At 44.2% G+C, this 18278-nt stretch overlaps 2 protein-coding genes across 5 annotated transcripts; one reads left to right on the plus strand and one right to left on the minus strand.

The window, feature by feature from the left end:
* Positions 1-6298: 6298 nt before the first annotated feature.
* On the plus strand, positions 6299-11049 carry LOC123132195 (gamma-tubulin complex component 3). Of its 4 annotated transcripts, none has more exons than XR_006464554.1 (4): positions 6301-8692; positions 8787-9100; positions 10311-10521; positions 10686-11049. XR_006464554.1 is itself a non-coding variant. In XM_044551965.1 (2 exons), exon 1 carries the CDS (start codon positions 6510-6512, stop codon positions 8715-8717), a length of 2208 nt encoding a protein of 735 aa, XP_044407900.1. In that variant the 5' UTR covers positions 6299-6509; the 3' UTR covers positions 8718-8744; positions 8775-8912. The 4 variants fall into 4 exon arrangements, 2 of the variants coding, with proteins under 2 accessions (XP_044407900.1, XP_044407899.1); XR_006464553.1 differs by having other exon boundaries at positions 10708-11049; XM_044551965.1 differs by lacking the exons at positions 10311-10521; positions 10686-11049 and having other exon boundaries at positions 6299-8744; positions 8775-8912.
* Positions 11050-14693: 3644 nt separating this feature from the next.
* LOC123130350 (auxin response factor 5) lies at positions 14694-17366 on the minus strand. The gene is made up of 4 exons (XM_044550264.1): positions 17232-17366; positions 17062-17108; positions 15287-15477; positions 14694-15073 (listed from the first exon to the last, which is right to left on the minus strand). The coding sequence occupies exons 2-4, from the start codon at positions 17074-17076 to the stop codon at positions 14977-14979; spliced, it is 303 nt and encodes a 100-aa protein (XP_044406199.1). The 5' UTR covers positions 17077-17108; positions 17232-17366; the 3' UTR covers positions 14694-14976.
* Between the last annotated feature and the right edge of the window lie 912 nt (positions 17367-18278).

Genomic DNA, 18278 nt, shown 5'->3' on the forward strand with positions numbered 1-18278 from the left:
TCGTGATGAACTATAATATGCAAGGGATGAACAAGACTATTCCCGAGCTCTTCGCAATGCTGAAAGCTGCGGAGGTAGAAATCAAGAAGGAGCATCAAGTGTTGATGGTTAACAAGACCACAAGTTTCAAGAAAAAGGGCAAAGGGAAGAAGAAGGGGAACTTCAAGAAGAACGGCAAGCAAGTTGCTGTTCAAGAGAAGAAACCCAAGTCTGGACCTAAGCCTGAAACTGAGTGCTTCTACTGCAAGCAGACTGGTCACTGGAAGCGGAACTGCCCCAAGTATTTGGCGGATAAGAAGGATGGCAAGGTGAACAAAGGTATATATGATATACATGTTATTGATGTGTACCTTACTAGAGCTCGCAGTAGCACCTGGGTATTTGATACTGGTTCTGTTGCTAATATTTGCAACTCGAAACAGGGACTACAGAATAAGCGGGCACTGGCAAAGGACGAGGTGACGATGCGCGTGGGAAACGGTTCCAAAGTCGATGTGATCGCGGTCGGCACGCTACCTCTACATCTACCTTCGGGATTAATATTAGACCTAAATAATTGTTATTTGGTGCCAGCGTTGAGCATGAACATTATATCTGGATCTTGTTTAATGCGAGACGGTTATTCATTTAAATCAGAGAATAATGGTTGTTCTATTTATATGAGTAATATCTTTTATGGTCACGCACCCTTGAAGAGTGGTCTATTCTTATTGAATCTCGATAGTAGTAATACACATATTCATAATGTTGAAACCAAAAGATGCAGAGTTGATAATGAAAGTGCAACTTATTTGTGGCACTGTCGTTTAGGTCATATCGGTGTAAAACGCATGAAGAAACTCCATACTGATGGACTTTTGGAACCACTTGATTATGAATCACTTGGTACTTGCGAACCGTGCCTCATGGGCAAGATGACTAAAACACCGTTCTCCGGTACTATGGAGAGAGCAACAGATTTGTTGGAAATCATACATACCGATGTATGTGGTCCGATGAATATTGATGCTCGTGGCGGATATCGTTATTTTCTCACCTTCACAGATGATTTGAGCAGATATGGATATATCTACTTAATGAAGCATAAGTCTGAAACATTTGAAAAGTTCAAAGAATTTCAGAGTGAAGTTGAAAATCATCGTAACAAGAAAATAAAGTTTCTACGATCTGATCGTGGAGGAGAATATTTGAGTTACGAGTTTGGTGTACATTTGAAAAACTGTGGAATAGTTTCACAACTCACGCCACCCGGAACACCACAGCGCAATGGTGTGTCCGAACGTCGTAATCGTACTTTACTAGATATGGTGCGATCTATGATGTCTCTTACAGATTTACCGCTATCATTTTGGGGTTATGCTTTAGAGACGGCCGCATTCACGTTAAATAGGGCACCATCAAAATCCGTTGAGACGACGCCTTATGAACTATGGTTTGGCAAGAAACCAAAGTTGTCGTTTCTTAAAGTTTGGGGCTGCGATGCTTATGTGAAAAAGCTTCAACCTGATAAGCTCGAACCCAAATCGGAGAAATGTGTCTTCATAGGATACCCAAAGGAAACTGTTGGGTACACCTTCTATCACAGATCCGAAGGCAAAACATTCGTTGCTAAGAATGGATCATTTCTAGAGAAGGAGTTTCTCTCGAAAGAAGTGAGTGGGAGGAAAGTGTAACTTGACGAGGTAACTGTACCTGCTCCCTTACTGGAAAGTAGTTCATCACAGAAAACTGTTTCAGTGACACCTACACCAGTTAGTGAGGAAGCCAATGATAATGATCATGAAACTTCAGATCAAGATACTACTGAACCTCGTAGATCAACCAGAGTAAGATCCGCGCCAGAGTGGTACGGTAATCCTGTTCTGGAAGTCATGCTACTAGATCATGATGAACCTACGAACTATGAAGAAGCGATGGTGAGCCCAGATTCCGCAAAATGGCGTGAAGCCATGAAATCCGAGATGGGATCCATGTATGAGAACAAAGTATGGACTTTGGTTGACTTACCCGATAATCGGCAAGCAATTGAGAATAAATGGATCTTTAAAAAGAAGACTGACACTGATGGTAATGTTACTGTCTACAAAGCTCGACTTGTCGCAAAAGGTTTTCGGCAAGTTCAAGGGATTGACTACGATGAGACCTTCTCACCCGTAGCGATGCTTAAGTCCGTCCGAATCATGTTAGCGATTGCCGCATTTTATGATTATGAAATTTGGCAGATGGATGTAAAAACTGCATTCCTGAATGGATTTCTGGAAGAAGAGTTGTATATGATGCAACCGGAAGGTTTTGTCGATCCAAAGGAAGCTAAGAAAGTGTGCAAGCTCCAGCGATCCATTTATGGACTGGTGTAAGCCTCTCGGAGTTGGAATAAACGTTTTGATAGTGTGATCAAAGCATTTGGCTTTATACAGACTTTCGGTGAAGCCTGTATTTACAAGAAAGTGAGTGGGAGCTCTGTAGCATTTCTGATATTATATGTGGATGACATATTACTGATTGGAAATGATATAGAATTTCTGGATAGCATAAAGGGATACTTGAATAAAAGTTTTTCAATGAAAGACCTCGGTGAAGCTGCTTACATATTAGGCATTAAGATCTATAGAGATAGATCAAAACGCTTAATTGGACTTTCACAAAGCACATACCTTGAATTTTTTTTGAAGAAGTTCAAAATGGATCAAGCAAAGAAAGGGTTCTTGCCTGTGTTACAAGGTGTGAAATTGAGTAAGACTCAATGCCCGACCACTGCAGAAGATAGAGAGAATATGAAAGATGTTCCCTATGCATCAGCCATAGGATCTATCATGTATGCAATGCTGTGTACCAGACCTGATGTATGCCTTGCTATAAGTTTAGCAGGGAGGTACCAAAGTAATCCAGGAGTGGATCACTGGACAGCGGTCAAGAACATCCTGAAATACCTGAAAAGGACTAAGGATATGTTTCTCGTATATGGAGGTGACAAAGAGCTCATCGTAAAAGGTTACGTTGATGCAAGCTTTGACACTGATCCGGACGATTCTAAATCGCAAACCGGATACGTGTTTACATTAAACGGTGGAGCTGTCAGTTGGTGCAGTTCTAAACAAAGCGTCGTAGCGGGATCTACATGTGAAGCGGAATACATAGCTGCTTCGGAAGCAGCAAATGAAGGAGTCTGGATGAAGGAGTTCATATCCGATCTAGGTGTCATACCTAGTGCATCGGGTCCAATGAAAATCTTTTGTGACAATACTGGTGCAATTGCCTTAGCAAAGGAATCCAGATTTCACAAAAGGACCAAACACATCAAGAGACACTTCAACTCCATCCGGGATCTAGTCCAGGTGGGAGACATAGAGGTTTGCAAGATACATACGGATCTGAATGTTGCAGACCCGTTGACTAAGCCTCTTCCACGAGCAAAACATGATCAGCACCAAGGCTCCATGGGTGTTAGAATCATTACAGTGTAATCTAGATTATTGACTCTAGTGCAAGTGGGAGACTGAAGGAAATATGCCCTAGAGGCAATAATAAAGTTATTATTTATTTCCTTATAATCATGATAAATGTTTATTATTCATGCTAGAATTGTATTTACCGGAAACATAATACATGTGTGAATACATAGACAAACAAAGTGTCACTAGTATGCCTCTACTTGACTAGCTCGTTAATCAAAGATGGTTATGTTTCCTAACCATGAACAATGAGTTGTTATTTGATTAACGAGGTCACATCATTAGTAGAATGATCTGATTGACATGACCCATTCCATTAGCTTAGCACCCGATCGTTTAGTATGTTGCTATTGCTTTCTTCATGACTTATACATGTTCCTATGACTATGAGATTATGCAACTCCCGTTTATCGGAGGAACACTTTGGGTACTACCAAACGTCACAACGTAACTGGGTGATTATAAAGGAGTACTACAGGTGTCTCCAATGGTCGATGTTGGGTTGGCGTATTTCGAGATTAGGATTTGTCACTCCGATTGTCGGAGAGGTATCTCTGGGCCCTCTCGGTAATACACATCACATAAGCCTTGCAAGCATTACAACTAATATGTTAGTTGTGAGATGATGTATTACGGAACGAGTAAAGAGACTTGCCGGTAACGAGAATGAACTAGGTATTGGATACCAACGATCGAATCTCGGGCAAGTAACATACCGATGACAAAGGGAACAACGTATGTTGTTATGCGGTCTGACCGATAAAGATCTTCGTAGAATATGTAGGAGCCAATATGGGCATCCAGGTCCCGCTATTGGTTATTGACCGGAGACGTGTCTCGGTCATGTCTACATTGTTCTCGAACCCGTAGGGTCCGCACGCTTAAGGTTACGATGACCGTTACATTATGAGTTTATGCATTTTGATGTACCGAAGGTTGTTCGGAGTCCCGGATGTGATCACGGACATGACGAGGAGTCTCGAAATGGTCGAGACGTAAAGATTGATATATTGGAAGCCTATGTTTGGACATCGGAATTGTTCCGGGTGAAATCGGGATTTTACCGGGTTACCGGAACCCCCCGGGAGCCATATGGGCCTTCATGGGCCTTAGTCGAAAGGAGAAAGGGGCAGCCCAAGGGGGCTGCGCGCCTCCCCCCTTCCCCTAGTCCTATTAGGACTAGGAGAGGTGGCCGGCCACCCCTCTCCCTCTTTCCCCCTTGGGAATCCTAGTTGGAATAGGATTGGGGGGGGGGGGAGTCCTACTCCCGGTAGGAGTAGGACTCCTCCTGCGCCTCTCTCTCTTGGCCGGCGCCCCCTCCCCCCTTGGCTCCTTTATATACTAAGGTAGAGGCACCCCAAAGACACAAGTTGACACAAGTTGATCCACGTGATCGATTCCTTAGCCGTGTGCGGTGCCCCCTGCCACCATATTCCTCGATAATACTGTAGCGGAGTTTAGGCGAAGCCCTGCTGCTGTAGTTCATCAAGATCGTCACCACGCCGTCGTGCTGACGGAACTCTTCCCCGACACTTTGCTGGATCGGAGTCCGGGGATCGTCATCGAGCTGAACGTGTGCTCGAACTCGGAGGTGCCGTAGTTTCGGTGCTTGATCGGTTGGATCATGAAGACGTACGACTACTTCCTCTACGTTGTGTCATCGCTTCCGCAGTCGGTCTGCGTAGGGTACGTAGACAATACTCTCCCCCTCGTTGCTATGCATCACATGATCTTGCGTGTGCGTAGGAAATTTTTTGAAATTACTACGAAACCCAACAGGTGCTATGGGTGATGGCATGGATGGAGGCCATGAAAAGAATGGAGCCAGTGGTGGCAATGAGGCCAATTATGGCAATACAATGTTCCAAGGCATGGAGGCAATGGAAGCACAAGTGCCAATGAAGGGGATGAAAATTGAGAGGCTATGCACTTTGTTCAATGCAATTTTATTTGTGTTGGTGATGTACTATGCTTGTGGTTTGCATTTGAACTTTATATGTGGGTTTGAGTTGATTTTGATATGTTGATTTGAAGTTCAATTTAACATGTTGTCAATTATGTGTAAGGTCATTTTCAAAAGTTAAAATTTTATCCATAGTTCATCAGTTGTTTCAAAACATACACAATTATGGAGGAAATTATGGTGCAACTATCCTATTTTAGTGCAGCGGTTAGAGCAATGTTGCCCTATTTTAGGACAACTGTTTAAGATGATCATCTTTTCTTGCCCCACTTTTTGATACCCTAATTTTCACTCACTTTTTGGTGTTCTCAAATAGTGTTGTTGTTGGAGATGCTCTAAATGAGCTCACATCTATGTGGTTTATGGGAATGTTTGGTTACCGACACTGTTTTTGAGCCATCTACATCTATGGCTCAACTGAGACTGGATCAGTGGATACATACCAGAAATCATATTTTGCACATAGTTTGACAGACTGTATTAGGTTGTCTGCATTAGGCGGTAATTTTATTGCACACATTCAGCCTAATTTGACTTGATTAAGAGTTAACACTACACCGGTCGAGTGCATAGGTATAGATCCATTAGTCTATATTGATTTTTTTTTAGCGCCGAGTCTATTTTGATTTTTTTGAGGGAAGAGTCTATTTTGATCTTTTTTTATTCAGGGCTTTTTCTTCTTCTTCTTTTTTTGAGGGGGGTTTAGGGCTTTTTATCTTCTTCTTTTTTTTGCTATTAGGGTTTTTGTTTTGAAGGGCGGACAGAACAGAGCATCCAGATCGACGGCCCACGGGATGAAGGAGACGACGGGCCTCCGCACTGCCCATCCCCAGCCCATGATAGGAAAACTCGCTTCCCCAGCCCAATGCACCGATGCCTCCCTCCTTCTCTTCTCCTTTCTTCTTTCCCTCCTAAAAAAACCCAAATCGATAGCGAGACGCCATGGCGATTCAGTTCTAGCTAGGTCTACCTCCCGATTCCCCTACCTTCTCGGCCGGCCGGCCGGCTTGGACTGCCGCACCACCTGCGCGCCGCCGCCGCCGTCCCCTTCCCGCGCCGCATCCGAGAGAACCCTAGCGCCCACTGCCTCCCCGATGGACGAGCACCAGTCCGGGGATCTCGTCAAGGAGCTCGTCCTCCGCCTCGTCCCCGCCGACTCCGGCGGCGCGCTGCGGTTCGCGCACCGGCTGCTCTCCAGCCGCCTCGCCCCGGCCGTCTTCCCAGACGAGCACGCGCTGGCGGAGTCCGTCAAGCGCCGCCTCGCCGCCTCCGGCCGCCCCGACGACACGCTCGCCTTCGCCGACCTCCACTCCAAGCTCTCCGCCCGGTCCCGCCCCGCCTCCCTCTGGCCGCTCCTCTACCTGCTCGACTCGCTCTCCCCCCACCGCCGCGGGGCCGCCGCCTGCCTCCCCGACCTCCCCACCGCCGCGCCGCCGAGGCATGCCCCGCGGGCGCCCGGCACGCCCGCCGGCGGCGCGGCGCTCGTCTCCAAGGACCCGGACAACATCCGCGAGATCGCGCTGCGGGAGTACACCGAGCTGGTGCTCGACGAGACGGAGGTGTCGGAGGCCACGCTGGTGCGCGACGTGCTGTACGCCTGCCAGGGCATCGACGGCCGCTACGTTCGGTACGACAAGGCCAGCGACACCTACGACCTGCCCGCCGGAGTCCGCGTGCCTGGCTCCACTCGCACCCTGGTACGCAAGCTGTGCGAGGTCGGCTGGCTGTTCCGCAAGGTGCGAGGCTTCGTTTCCGACAATGTGAGCCGCTTGCCCTCTCATGCCGCCACCGAGGTCGGCACTGTTGCTCAGGCCTTCTGCTCGGCTCTACAGGAGGAGCTGTCTGATTACTATAAGCTGCTTGCAGTTCTAGAGTCGTACTCGTTGCATCCGATCCCAACACCTGGGTCTGATTCGGGTGTGTCAGGTAATTACCTCTCACTGCGGTGTCTCGTTGTCTGGCTTGCTGAGCCTGCGGTGAAAATGCGCTTGATGGCTGTCTTGGTGGATGGATGCCGTGGCTTGAGAGGTGGTGGAATGGCTGGTGTGATCCATGGGCACGCACAGCACGGGGATCCCATGGTTCAAGACTTTATGGGCCGCTTGCTGCGGCGAGTCTGCTCGCCGCTGTTTGAAATGGTCCGAAGCTGGGTGCTTGAAGGTGAATTGGAGGATGTATTTGGTGAGTTCTTCATTGTTGGGCAGCCAGTTAAGGCTGAATCTTTGTGGCGGGAGGGCTACCTTATTCAGTCTGATATGCTACCGAGTTTCATTTCTCCGGTGCTGGCACAAAGGATCCTCAGAACAGGGAAGTCAATCAACTTTCTCAGAGTTTGCTGTGATGATAATGGTTGGGCTGAGGCTGCCACTGAGGCTGCAGCCTATGTTGGCACCACAACAAGTCGAGGTGGGCTTGGTTATGGGCAGATTGATGCCTTGGAGGCATTGGTGGTAGAAGCAGCCAAGAGGATTGATCAACGTTTGATGGATGTGATCCATAAGCGATACCGATTTAAAGACCATTGTCTTGCTATCAAGCGATATTTGCTTCTTGGGCAGGGTGATTTTGTTCAGTATCTGATGGATGTTGTTGGTCCAGAGTTGTCAGAACCAGCCAATAGAATTAGCTCCTTCCACCTTGCTGGCTTGCTTGAAACTGCAATACGTGCGTCTGATGCGCAATATGATGACCGTGACATCTTGGACCGGATAAGAGTAAAGATGATGGATCATGGAGATGGTGATCGTGGCTGGGACGTCTTCTCCTTGGAGTATGACGCTAGGGTCCCTCTGGACACGGTGTTCACAGCTTCAGTCATGAAGATGTACCTCAAGATATTCAACTTCCTATGGAAGCTTAAGCATGTTGACCATTCTCTGACTGGAGTCTGGAAGACAATGAAGCCTAATTGCATTGTTTCTTCTCCATTCTACAAGGAAGGGACAAACATCAGGGCTCAGTTTGTTTCAGTTCTTCGGAAATGCCAAGTTCTGTTCAATGAAATGAACCATTTTGTGACCAACTTCCAGTACTACATTATGTTTGAGGTCCTGGAGGTTTCCTGGGCTCGTTTTTCAGAAGAAATGGATGCAGCAAAAGATTTGGATGATCTTCTCATGGGACATGATAAGTATCTCACTTCAATTGTGGAGAAGTCCCTCCTGGGTGAGAGGTCCCTGGGAATTTTGAGAAATCTTTTTGCTTTGTTTGACATCATATTGCAGTTCCGCAGCCATGCTGATAGGTGGTTTGAACGGATATATGAGCTGCAACTAAGGTTAGATTATTGCAGAAATAGCTAGCCATCTTTTCCTCAAAATCTCATCACGTCTACTGTTTGATTTACTTTTAAGTTTTCCTTCTTATTGCAGGGGAAAGAGTAAACTGAAAACAAAATCGAAGGAAACAGGTTCATGGCTGGAGGGGGGCAGAAAAGCCATGATTCAACTCGCAGGGGAACTTTTTCGGAAAATGGGTGAAGATTTGGATAGCATTGCAAAAGATTATACAGCTTCTCTTGATTCATTTATCTCCCAGTTGCCCCTGCAGAAACACGTTGATTTAAAGTTCCTTCTCTTCCGTTTGGACTTCACTGAATACTACAGCCGTGTTTCGTCCAACAAATGAAATGAGTGTGTGCTTCTAATGTGGAAGAAATAGGCGTTAGATTTACTTTTTGGTTGGGGTGGGTGCTTATCATTGATCAATATCTGATATTTCTCGACCACATTAGTTAGTACCTTTTTTAGTTTTAGTTCACTTTTGTTGGAGTATATTTGTAGTGCTGGTATTTGCTTCTCAAGATGGCTTTGGTAACAGTGAAATATCTTTGACTTGCGACTATGGATTGATCATTTATGTATTGTGCATTGAGTGCCAGTATGTTCTCAAATACTACACTTGGTACTTCCAACAAATAATTTCTTTCACAAAAAAGCTATGCATCTGTTTGGTACCCAGATCATGCTTTACACTGACCTCATTCTACCATATGTATTGTGTCATACATTTTTTCCTTTTTGTCTTTCAAAGAAATATAATGTTCACTCACTGCATTCTACAATTGTGTATTGGCAACTCTCTACCGTCATATTTCTTTATGAATCCACGACTGATTTCAGACTACTGTGTATTGATAATTCTATAAGGTGTTTTGCTCATGAACTATGTTTTTAAGGCGACGCCTTACCGCCTTAGGGAGGGGGGGCGCTTTGGCGCCTAGGCGACGCCTAGGCGGGCGCTTTGGACGCCTAGGCGCCCAAAGCGGTCGATTTTCCAAAGCGGAGGGGGAGCGCTTTGACGCCTAGGCGTCGCCTAGGCGTCGCCTTAGGGACGCCTTTAAAACATCGCTCATGAACATTGACTGCGGCAACTGATTTCAGACTTACTGTCTTGGAATTTGATAAAATAAACTATTTGCTACGTGCGTCTCCCAGGACAATTTAGTTTCCTCGTATGATATATCTCTTCAATATTTTGGATTATTTGGTACAGCTAGCTGGTGCCTGGTGGTGCTACTTTGTATAAGGGTTGCACTTACTGCTGTTTCTAGTTATATGATTAACCAATAGATACCCTGTAATTGCGCCCTAAACTGTAGTGCCTCGAACTTAGAGAAAAGAAAGTGGAGGCAATGATCGCTAAGGTGATGTTCTTTATTCTAATATATTGCTTGTTTGAACTTCAAATCCTTTTAAAATGGGAACATCATTAAATTTGGTGATTCATGTGAGGCCTTGTTAGTATTTATTGCCGCTGTTCGTGCAGAAACACGATACTCGCTGTCCATCTCTTTAACTGTTAAAGCCTGCAGGTTTAGCAGCATTTTTTCGTTAATTGTGTCTTTGTTTCCTGAAAATAACTGACATATCATGTTTCTTTGTGTCACCACACAGGATTTGAATTTGTATTCGGAAGCTGCTTCACTAAGGACTGCTGCCACAGAGAACAGCAGAAAATTCGCGCAAAATTCAACAACATTGTGAAGGCGGTGCGTCTAAGTTAGAAGTCATCAATAAAGCAGGCATCTTTTCAAATATATCTGTAGTTCAACACCTACATGGATAGCGTCGACCCTTTCCTCGAGCGAGTGGAGGAGGCTGGCAGGTTAGATCACCGAGCGATCGAGGCCATCTAAATACCTTTCGTGCTTAATAGAATTACCTCCTGTGAGGCTGTGACTAGAAGCGAAACTGAATATTGCCCAAGTCGATATTTACCTGTTTCATAATGTAGTCCAGCAGCTGAGGATTTCTGATTGAATGATTCAGTTTGCTGTTTCCGAATGTGCAGGCAACTGGCAGGGGATGGCGCTTCTCCTCCAGATCCATCTGCCGCCGTCACAACAAAAACCACGTCCAGAGCCAGTGCAATGAGCAAGAAGTCTGAGGGCTAGGAAAAGGACATGAGCTGTGGTTCTTACCACTTTACCAGCGCATGGATGGGAAACCCAGTACATATCTCTGTTTATGTGGGCATGATGATGTAGTAGTGCCTCTAGCTGCTATTTATGTGCTGAATTATGCATGCGCTGGTTGGCTCGGCTCGGGGCTAGTTATCGATCGAGGTAACTGAATACTACGTGCTGATGTTATCTTCTATATATATGTAAATATGCACTGCATTTCTGACACACTTTCATTTTTGCTTTGGTTGTGACTTGTCATCAGATAAGATGGCTTTGTCGTCTTACTGATACAATTGAGCATGACACTTCTTTCGCTGGGCAAAGCTAGTGGTTTATGTCTAAACTTCAAAACATCATCATGCATTAGATTAGAACCAACCTCTGAATTCCTGAAACTGAATTTGGAACCACACATAGTTTGTAGTTAATCATATCCAGAACGCTCGAGCCTCAAAATAAACGTTGTGCCGTCCTGGCCATGCTGAGACAGAAAGAGGAGGTTCCTGACCATACAGATTGCTCAGGTTTTTGTGGATAATATATACTCCCTTCGTTTCCAAATATAGGTCTTTCTAGAGATTCCAACAAGTGACCACATACAGAGCAAAATGAGTGAATCTACACTCTAAAATATGTCTACACACATCCGTATGTTGTAGTCCATTTGAAATGTTTAAAAAAACTTATATTTAGGAACGGAGGGAGTACAAGCTACATGGATTGCTTGATGCTAATATTTCTGGTAGGGATAAGGTTTTCACCAGACACTTTTGGCAACATTTCTTCCGGTTAACTGTCACTCAGCTGAATTTGAGTAGTGCTAGCCACCCAGAGACAGAGGGATTAAACCAGTGCTTGGAAGCTTACTTCAGACGTTTTGTGCATGGCACCACTGGTTGCCGTTAGCTGAGTTTTGGTATAGCACCACTTATCATTCAGCTCTTAACACTACCCCTTTTTAAGGCTTTTATATGGCAGAGACCCCAAACAACTGGGTGTTAAAGTTGTGCTGAAAGTGCTGTTAGTTCCCATCGACGGCTAGGGGTCAAGCCATTCCACAAGAAGGGAGAAATGTCACGGCGTATGAACCCGATAACACTAAAGATCAGAGGGAAGAGGTAGGGGACTAATTTTTTTTTTTTTTTGAGAAATAGGTAGGGGACTAACACTAAGGTGAAGCAACCGACCCGGGAAGCCCGTTAAGCATGACTAAAGCCCAGTGGTGCCAAGGCCCTGTAGCCAACAACTATCTACTTAAGTTGTCGCGGGCATCAAAGATGAACTAATTGTCCCTGCACCTGTGTGTGCTCATCCTTTCCTCCTCTCTTCCTCCTCAAGCCCCAGGATTTGAAACTCCCTCAAATCCTGTGCATCAGGAACTAACATACCGTCTAGCGCGCTGCTAGGGATTTCATGACCGTGACAATGACAACCTGATTTCTTGTCATCGTGCACATTCTTCACCCATGGTGACACACTCAGGACCGGATAGCCCCTCGATTGTGATGTGCTTCAACTAAAATACTGTCTCTCACAAACAGACACATGTTCACAAACACTTGACACGAACTTCATGACTCATCCTGCCTTAGCGGCATCATGTTGCCTCTCTCATATCGGCATTTCACTGACTATGGTGTAATCGAAGTTAACATCTCACCAATTTCGTACAACAATGATCTCACGCCGTCCCCATGGCGACCTCACACCCTCACACTGGCCTTGAGCCAACACATGACTTCATTATCTGTCTAACTCTCCAGAAGATGATCTTGACGTGCTCCACTGGACAACGGCCGCCGCCAACAATAGTGTGCTCACCGTCTTTGCCTTGTCGCTCCACCATACAATGATCGTCCGCCCTGAGGCGCTAGCATGAGTCACCTCTCTCGACCTCACCCCCGCATGGGTTTGCCAAGGATCCATCGCATCAAAATAACACTAACTAGAGTAGACCACTCACGCTGTAATTTGAAACATACACAAACATATACCATGATCATGATTTGGAAGCTAACCAAATCAGCAAGCTCGGATTATTTTCCAAATTCCAACAGATATTACTCCTTATTCTTTGCGAATGAGTTGTCATGTGTAACGCGCTATGTATGCCAAGCGGTAAATCTTAGTCGATGCTATGAGGTAAATACACCCGAAGTCATAGAACTTGCACACGATGGTCAGTTTGGTGTACAAACTTGTAAAATACATGTTTTCGGTCATCAAACTTGTACAAGCGTTCATATACGATCACATTTCATGTACACGGACGTATCCATAGGCTATGTGGCATTCCAGTGTGGCCAGGGTCCAATGTCATCCGCTGTAGCATGTAGATCTGCAGAGAAGCCTTTGACTTTTTTTATTTTCGTATTAAGCCCCTAAAAATAAAATGAAAAAACAAGCGATGTGGGGTCTTGAAGCTGCAACGTGCCCTAGTAGTTACACGTGGACAACCACCAGACTACTGATCATTCATGTCTATGCAGCATGACTAATTTCTGTATCATGTAAACATTGACTGAAAATAATTTTTACAAGAAATGTAACACGGAAAAAATGAGCACCGTGGCTCGACCATGTGACCTTGTGCTCAAGGTTAACTAACATTACCACCGACAACACAACACGTCCAGATGTAAGAAAACAATTTATATTCTTGTGTTTGTGACACTCAAAAAATATTTATGTGTTACAAAAAAGGTACGCAGCATTTTAAAAAGTTTCAAAAACTTGTATTTGGAAAAATGTTAATCAACACAACACGTCCATATTAACATTTTTTCAAATACAAGTTTTGAAATTTATGTGTATTGAAACATATACTCCATGTGATACATATATGTTTTGATGTTTTAAATACTCCAGTATACATCTATGTTTTGATACACATATATTTTAAATACTCCAGTATACATCTATGTTTGGAGTATTTAAAAAATATATGCTTAATACTTTTTAAGTGTATGATTGGCATTTTTTTCAAATACAAGTTTTGAAAAGTTTTGAAACTTTTTTCAACTATGTTTTTAACATTTTCGGATGGTGCGAAACATTTAAAGCTACACAAACTGTTTTATACATTGTATAGGCATTTAAAAAATGTCATGACCAGTTTTTTTGGAATGCATGAACATTTTTAAAATGCAATGTATCATTTTTAATTACACAAATGTGGTTTACAATGTTTATTTTTTTTAAATGTCACACACCTTTTTTTGTAACACATAAACATTTATTAAATATCACAAACACAATAATATAATTTTTTTTTCTTACATAGAACAAGAAGGAATAACAACATGAAAAATATTTGTCCCATTTGATATGTTGTGTTGTCAAAGCCCGGTGGTAATCTTAGTTAACGTTGACCCAGGAGGTCACATAGTCGAGCCATGGTGCTTCCTTTTTTGGGGTTACATTTCTTGCAAAATTGATTTTTCGGCCGTGTTTATATGATATAAAAACTATTCGTGCTATCTAGACATGAATGGTCATTGGTTTGGTGGTTGTTAACCCAAGCCTAGTAGGGGCACGTCCCTAGTTTGTAACCGAACCATCCTTTATTTTTCCATTTTATTTTAAGGGCTTTATACGTAAATAAAAAATTATTTTATTTTAGGGGCTTAATAAGTTAAAAAATAGGTGCATAATACATAAATAAAGAAAAAGCCTACAGATCTACCATGCGTGGTGGGCTTACAGTGGGCCCTGGCCATGCTGGTATGCCACATGGGCCACGGATACGTCTGCGTACATGGAATGCGACCATATATGAACGTTTTTGCAAGTTTGATGACCAAAAACACGTATTTTACAACTTTGTGCACCAAACTGACCGTCACGTGCAAGTTCTATGACTCCTGGTGTATTTACCTCTGATGCTATCGTCTTCTCTTTCTCAGAGAGTTAAACACACTATTGTTGTGTGAAAATAGTACAGGCATGAAAAAAGTATATCCCAGAGACAATGCACGTAGCATTTAAATGGCGCGTCGCAGCACCCATGATCAAATGTATAGCCTTAGGAGAATTTAGGCCTCACGGCAAATATTGCAGCGCGCATGATCAAGCTAGTCTTGGCAGAATTTTAGCCCTCACAACAATAAGCTCACACATATACACTATATTCTTCACTGCATTGATTTCGTAGGCTACAGCCTTGATGTTAAATCACCACCCGGAAACATCGGCTGAAGAACCTCTTGAGGCGACAAGATCCAAATGGACTTGACGATGATCACAAACTCCCTGCAGCATCAATGCCAAAAATGTCAGGGTAACCGACCAGTACAATCTTTCATCATGAACAGTAAAAGAAAAGAGGGCAGTGTTCTAAACTTCTCATTTTTTTAAAGGAAATACGCACACATTCGTGTTTCAGTTGTATCAATTCATGACATTTTAACAGGGAATCTTGAGAAGTTCATATAGCCATAGGCAGAAAACTAACGGTGGACTTACTCCCATGGGTCATCACCGACAAATAGGAAGTCGCCCTCATAATCCTGGTAGATACATTTCCAACCCATACTCTGTCGATCTTCGAGTCGCCCTTCCATGCCAAACATGTGGGCCAAAGCTTGATTCAGTTCTCCATATTCAGAGAACCTACCAATGTCAATGGAACGGCTTATAGCCCCACGTTTGTGCACCTGACACACATAGGTTAGGATAACATACAGAAAAATGTTTAAGAAGAACACTGTACTATCATTTGGCTGAGCAAAAATCATCCAAACCCGCTCTCCCTTAAATTGTTTGGGCCAGGTCAACAGTTGGCGTGGCCCGAAGATGAATGAACCACCGCCACCAATTGAAGATCTTCATAGGAGTAAGAATATATTATTCCTAAATAATTTCCTATATATATATATATATATATATATATATATATATATATATATATATATATATATATATATATATATATATATATACGGTGGCGCTAAAGTGAGCCTGAGCGCAGAATGCTAATTATACGCTCCGGCCAGATCGCATGGGTCACTCGGCCTAATCAACGATTTTTTATTCCACCTGATCGTAAACTCTTTTGGTATATATGGTAATAGAATTAAAACGGTTACTATGTGCAGACACGGTCCCCGCTCCGCCAAATCGTGCCACTTTTTTCCCACCTTGATAGTAAAACCTTTGGTGAATATAGTAACAGAATTAAATTAATTACTACATGCATGGTCGCAGTTCCTGATCCACCAAACCAATCCACTTTTTTGCTTGTATGAAGAGTGTCCGCTTCTAGTAATGGTAATGGTGTTACGAGCCAATTGCAAGTAGGTAGTTTGTGATGATTGTATTACTATATGGTAATTAGAACTACTATGGCCATGTATAGATGGATATCACCACAATGTGAGTGTTTTTACTATCTGTCTGTCTAACTTAGAGACGGTAGTAAATTCCTAGTCAGCATGTAGTAACCTATTTGTAGCTTTTACTACAACTGGTAGATTTTACTAATCCAGGAGACATGTGGATAGGATCATACGAGTGGTGTTTTTGTTACCATCATTAATTACTACGTAGTCAAAGGCTTTTTAGTCGAGCATAGGATCTTGGGCTGGTAATTACTAGAGCAAAGGCACATGTAGTAATTTTTTGCGTCTGTTACGATGGTTTCAAGAGTTGGTTACGATTAGACGATTAGGCGGATGGCACCGGGCCTAGTTTCGCGGGAGTTATGCCCGTTGCTTGACCAGCGCGCAGAATAAAGAGTATGCGCTCAGGCTCAGTTTAGCAAACCTATATATATATATATATATATATATATATATATATATATATATATATATATATATATATATATATATATATATATATATATATATATATATATATATATATATATATATATATATGAGGAGAAGTGCCGGAGCTGGGCGGGCCATGGCCATTCGGCCTTGCCTAAGCTCCGCCAATGTGACCATACGTCCATACATACAACCGTCATCCTACTATATACATATCACATGCTCAATTGCTCATCCAAACCACCATACCTAAAATTACATCGCGACAAGCAGACTTGTCTTGGCAACACCGTACCATTTTCTGAACTACAATTGCTATATGCGCACGCATTCCTTTTTCTTTACAGAAAATTACAGTTAAATACGCCCCTTACAGTAAGTCCTTATTGTAATGCCTCACAAATTACTCTTATGCATCAGGAAACATGTACTGCTTGAAAAACGTAGTGTCGAGAGGAAAGAGCAAACCTGAGTTAATGGCATCCTCTGGCAAAGGGGCAAGGCGCCGAGGGTTTCTGTTCAACGAGGCGTCATCCGTAATTAGAGAATCGATGGAACTGAAAGCCCCGCCACCAAAAGACGGAATGGGCCGAGCAAAATGGAGGAGCGATGGGTGGGGGAGGGGCGAGGTTTCTCACCTGAGCACGGGCGGGGCGGAGGGAGATTCGGCTGCCGAGCAGAAGAGAGCAGAGGGCGGAGGAGCCAAAGTGTGGTGGTACAGATCAACTGATCAACTGGCTCTGCTCTTGTGCGGTGCGCGTAGGGGCACCCAACAATCAACAATGCGGTCGGCGAACAAGCACGCGACACGTGATCTTGTTTTTTGCCGTCCCATCGGTCAGATCGGCACACAGAATTATTGGTTCCCTCGTCAAAATAAATCAGTTTTCTGAACGTGAACCAACCACAATTTTTGAGCCAACCACAGGTTTGGTTGCTTAGAGCAACTTCAACGCGCAGACCCGAATGAACGTACGTTTTGTCTGCTTTTCGTTTGTTTGGATCGGCCAGATGGACATGCGCATCTGATTTTTCATTTGGGCCAGCAGATGCGCCCAGCGGTTATACATAAATGGCCGGCCAAAGTCCACTTAAACAACTAAATTTTTTAAAAACAAACTAATAACCGCCCGCATGCTGCCTTAGTAGACTGTCTTGCCCTTGCCGTTGCCGTTGCCCTTGCCGTCGTCGTCGTCACCGCCCGACGAGGTCAATGAAGACGGGGGAGGCCCAGCCCAACCGAACGCGGCTTGATAGACCGCCAGGGCAGCCTCCTCCGACGTCTGCTGCGGCGGCAGCATAGCGGCGAGGCGGGCGCACTCCTCCTCCCCAAGCCGCAGAGCCTCCTTGTCACGGCGCAACTTCTGCTCATATTGCATCTGCCGCTCACCGTTGGCCCCTCCACGACGAGCCAGTGTGCCTTCCAGCGCTCAAGGTGTTGGGGAACGTAGTAATTTCAAAAAATTTCCTACGCACACGCAAGATCATGGTGATGCATAGCAACGAGAGGGGAGAGTGTTCTCCACGTACCCTCGTAGACCGAAAGCGGAAGCGTTAGCACAACGCGGTTGATGTAGTCGTACGTCTTCACGATCCGACCGATCAAGTACCGAACGCACGACACCTCCGAGTTCAGCACATGTTCAGCCAGATGACGTCCCTCGAACTCCGATCCAGCCGAGTGT

This window comes from Triticum aestivum, chromosome 6A, assembly GCF_018294505.1.
Source record: "Triticum aestivum cultivar Chinese Spring chromosome 6A, IWGSC CS RefSeq v2.1, whole genome shotgun sequence".
In the NCBI taxonomy this organism is placed as follows: domain Eukaryota; kingdom Viridiplantae; phylum Streptophyta; class Magnoliopsida; order Poales; family Poaceae; genus Triticum; species Triticum aestivum.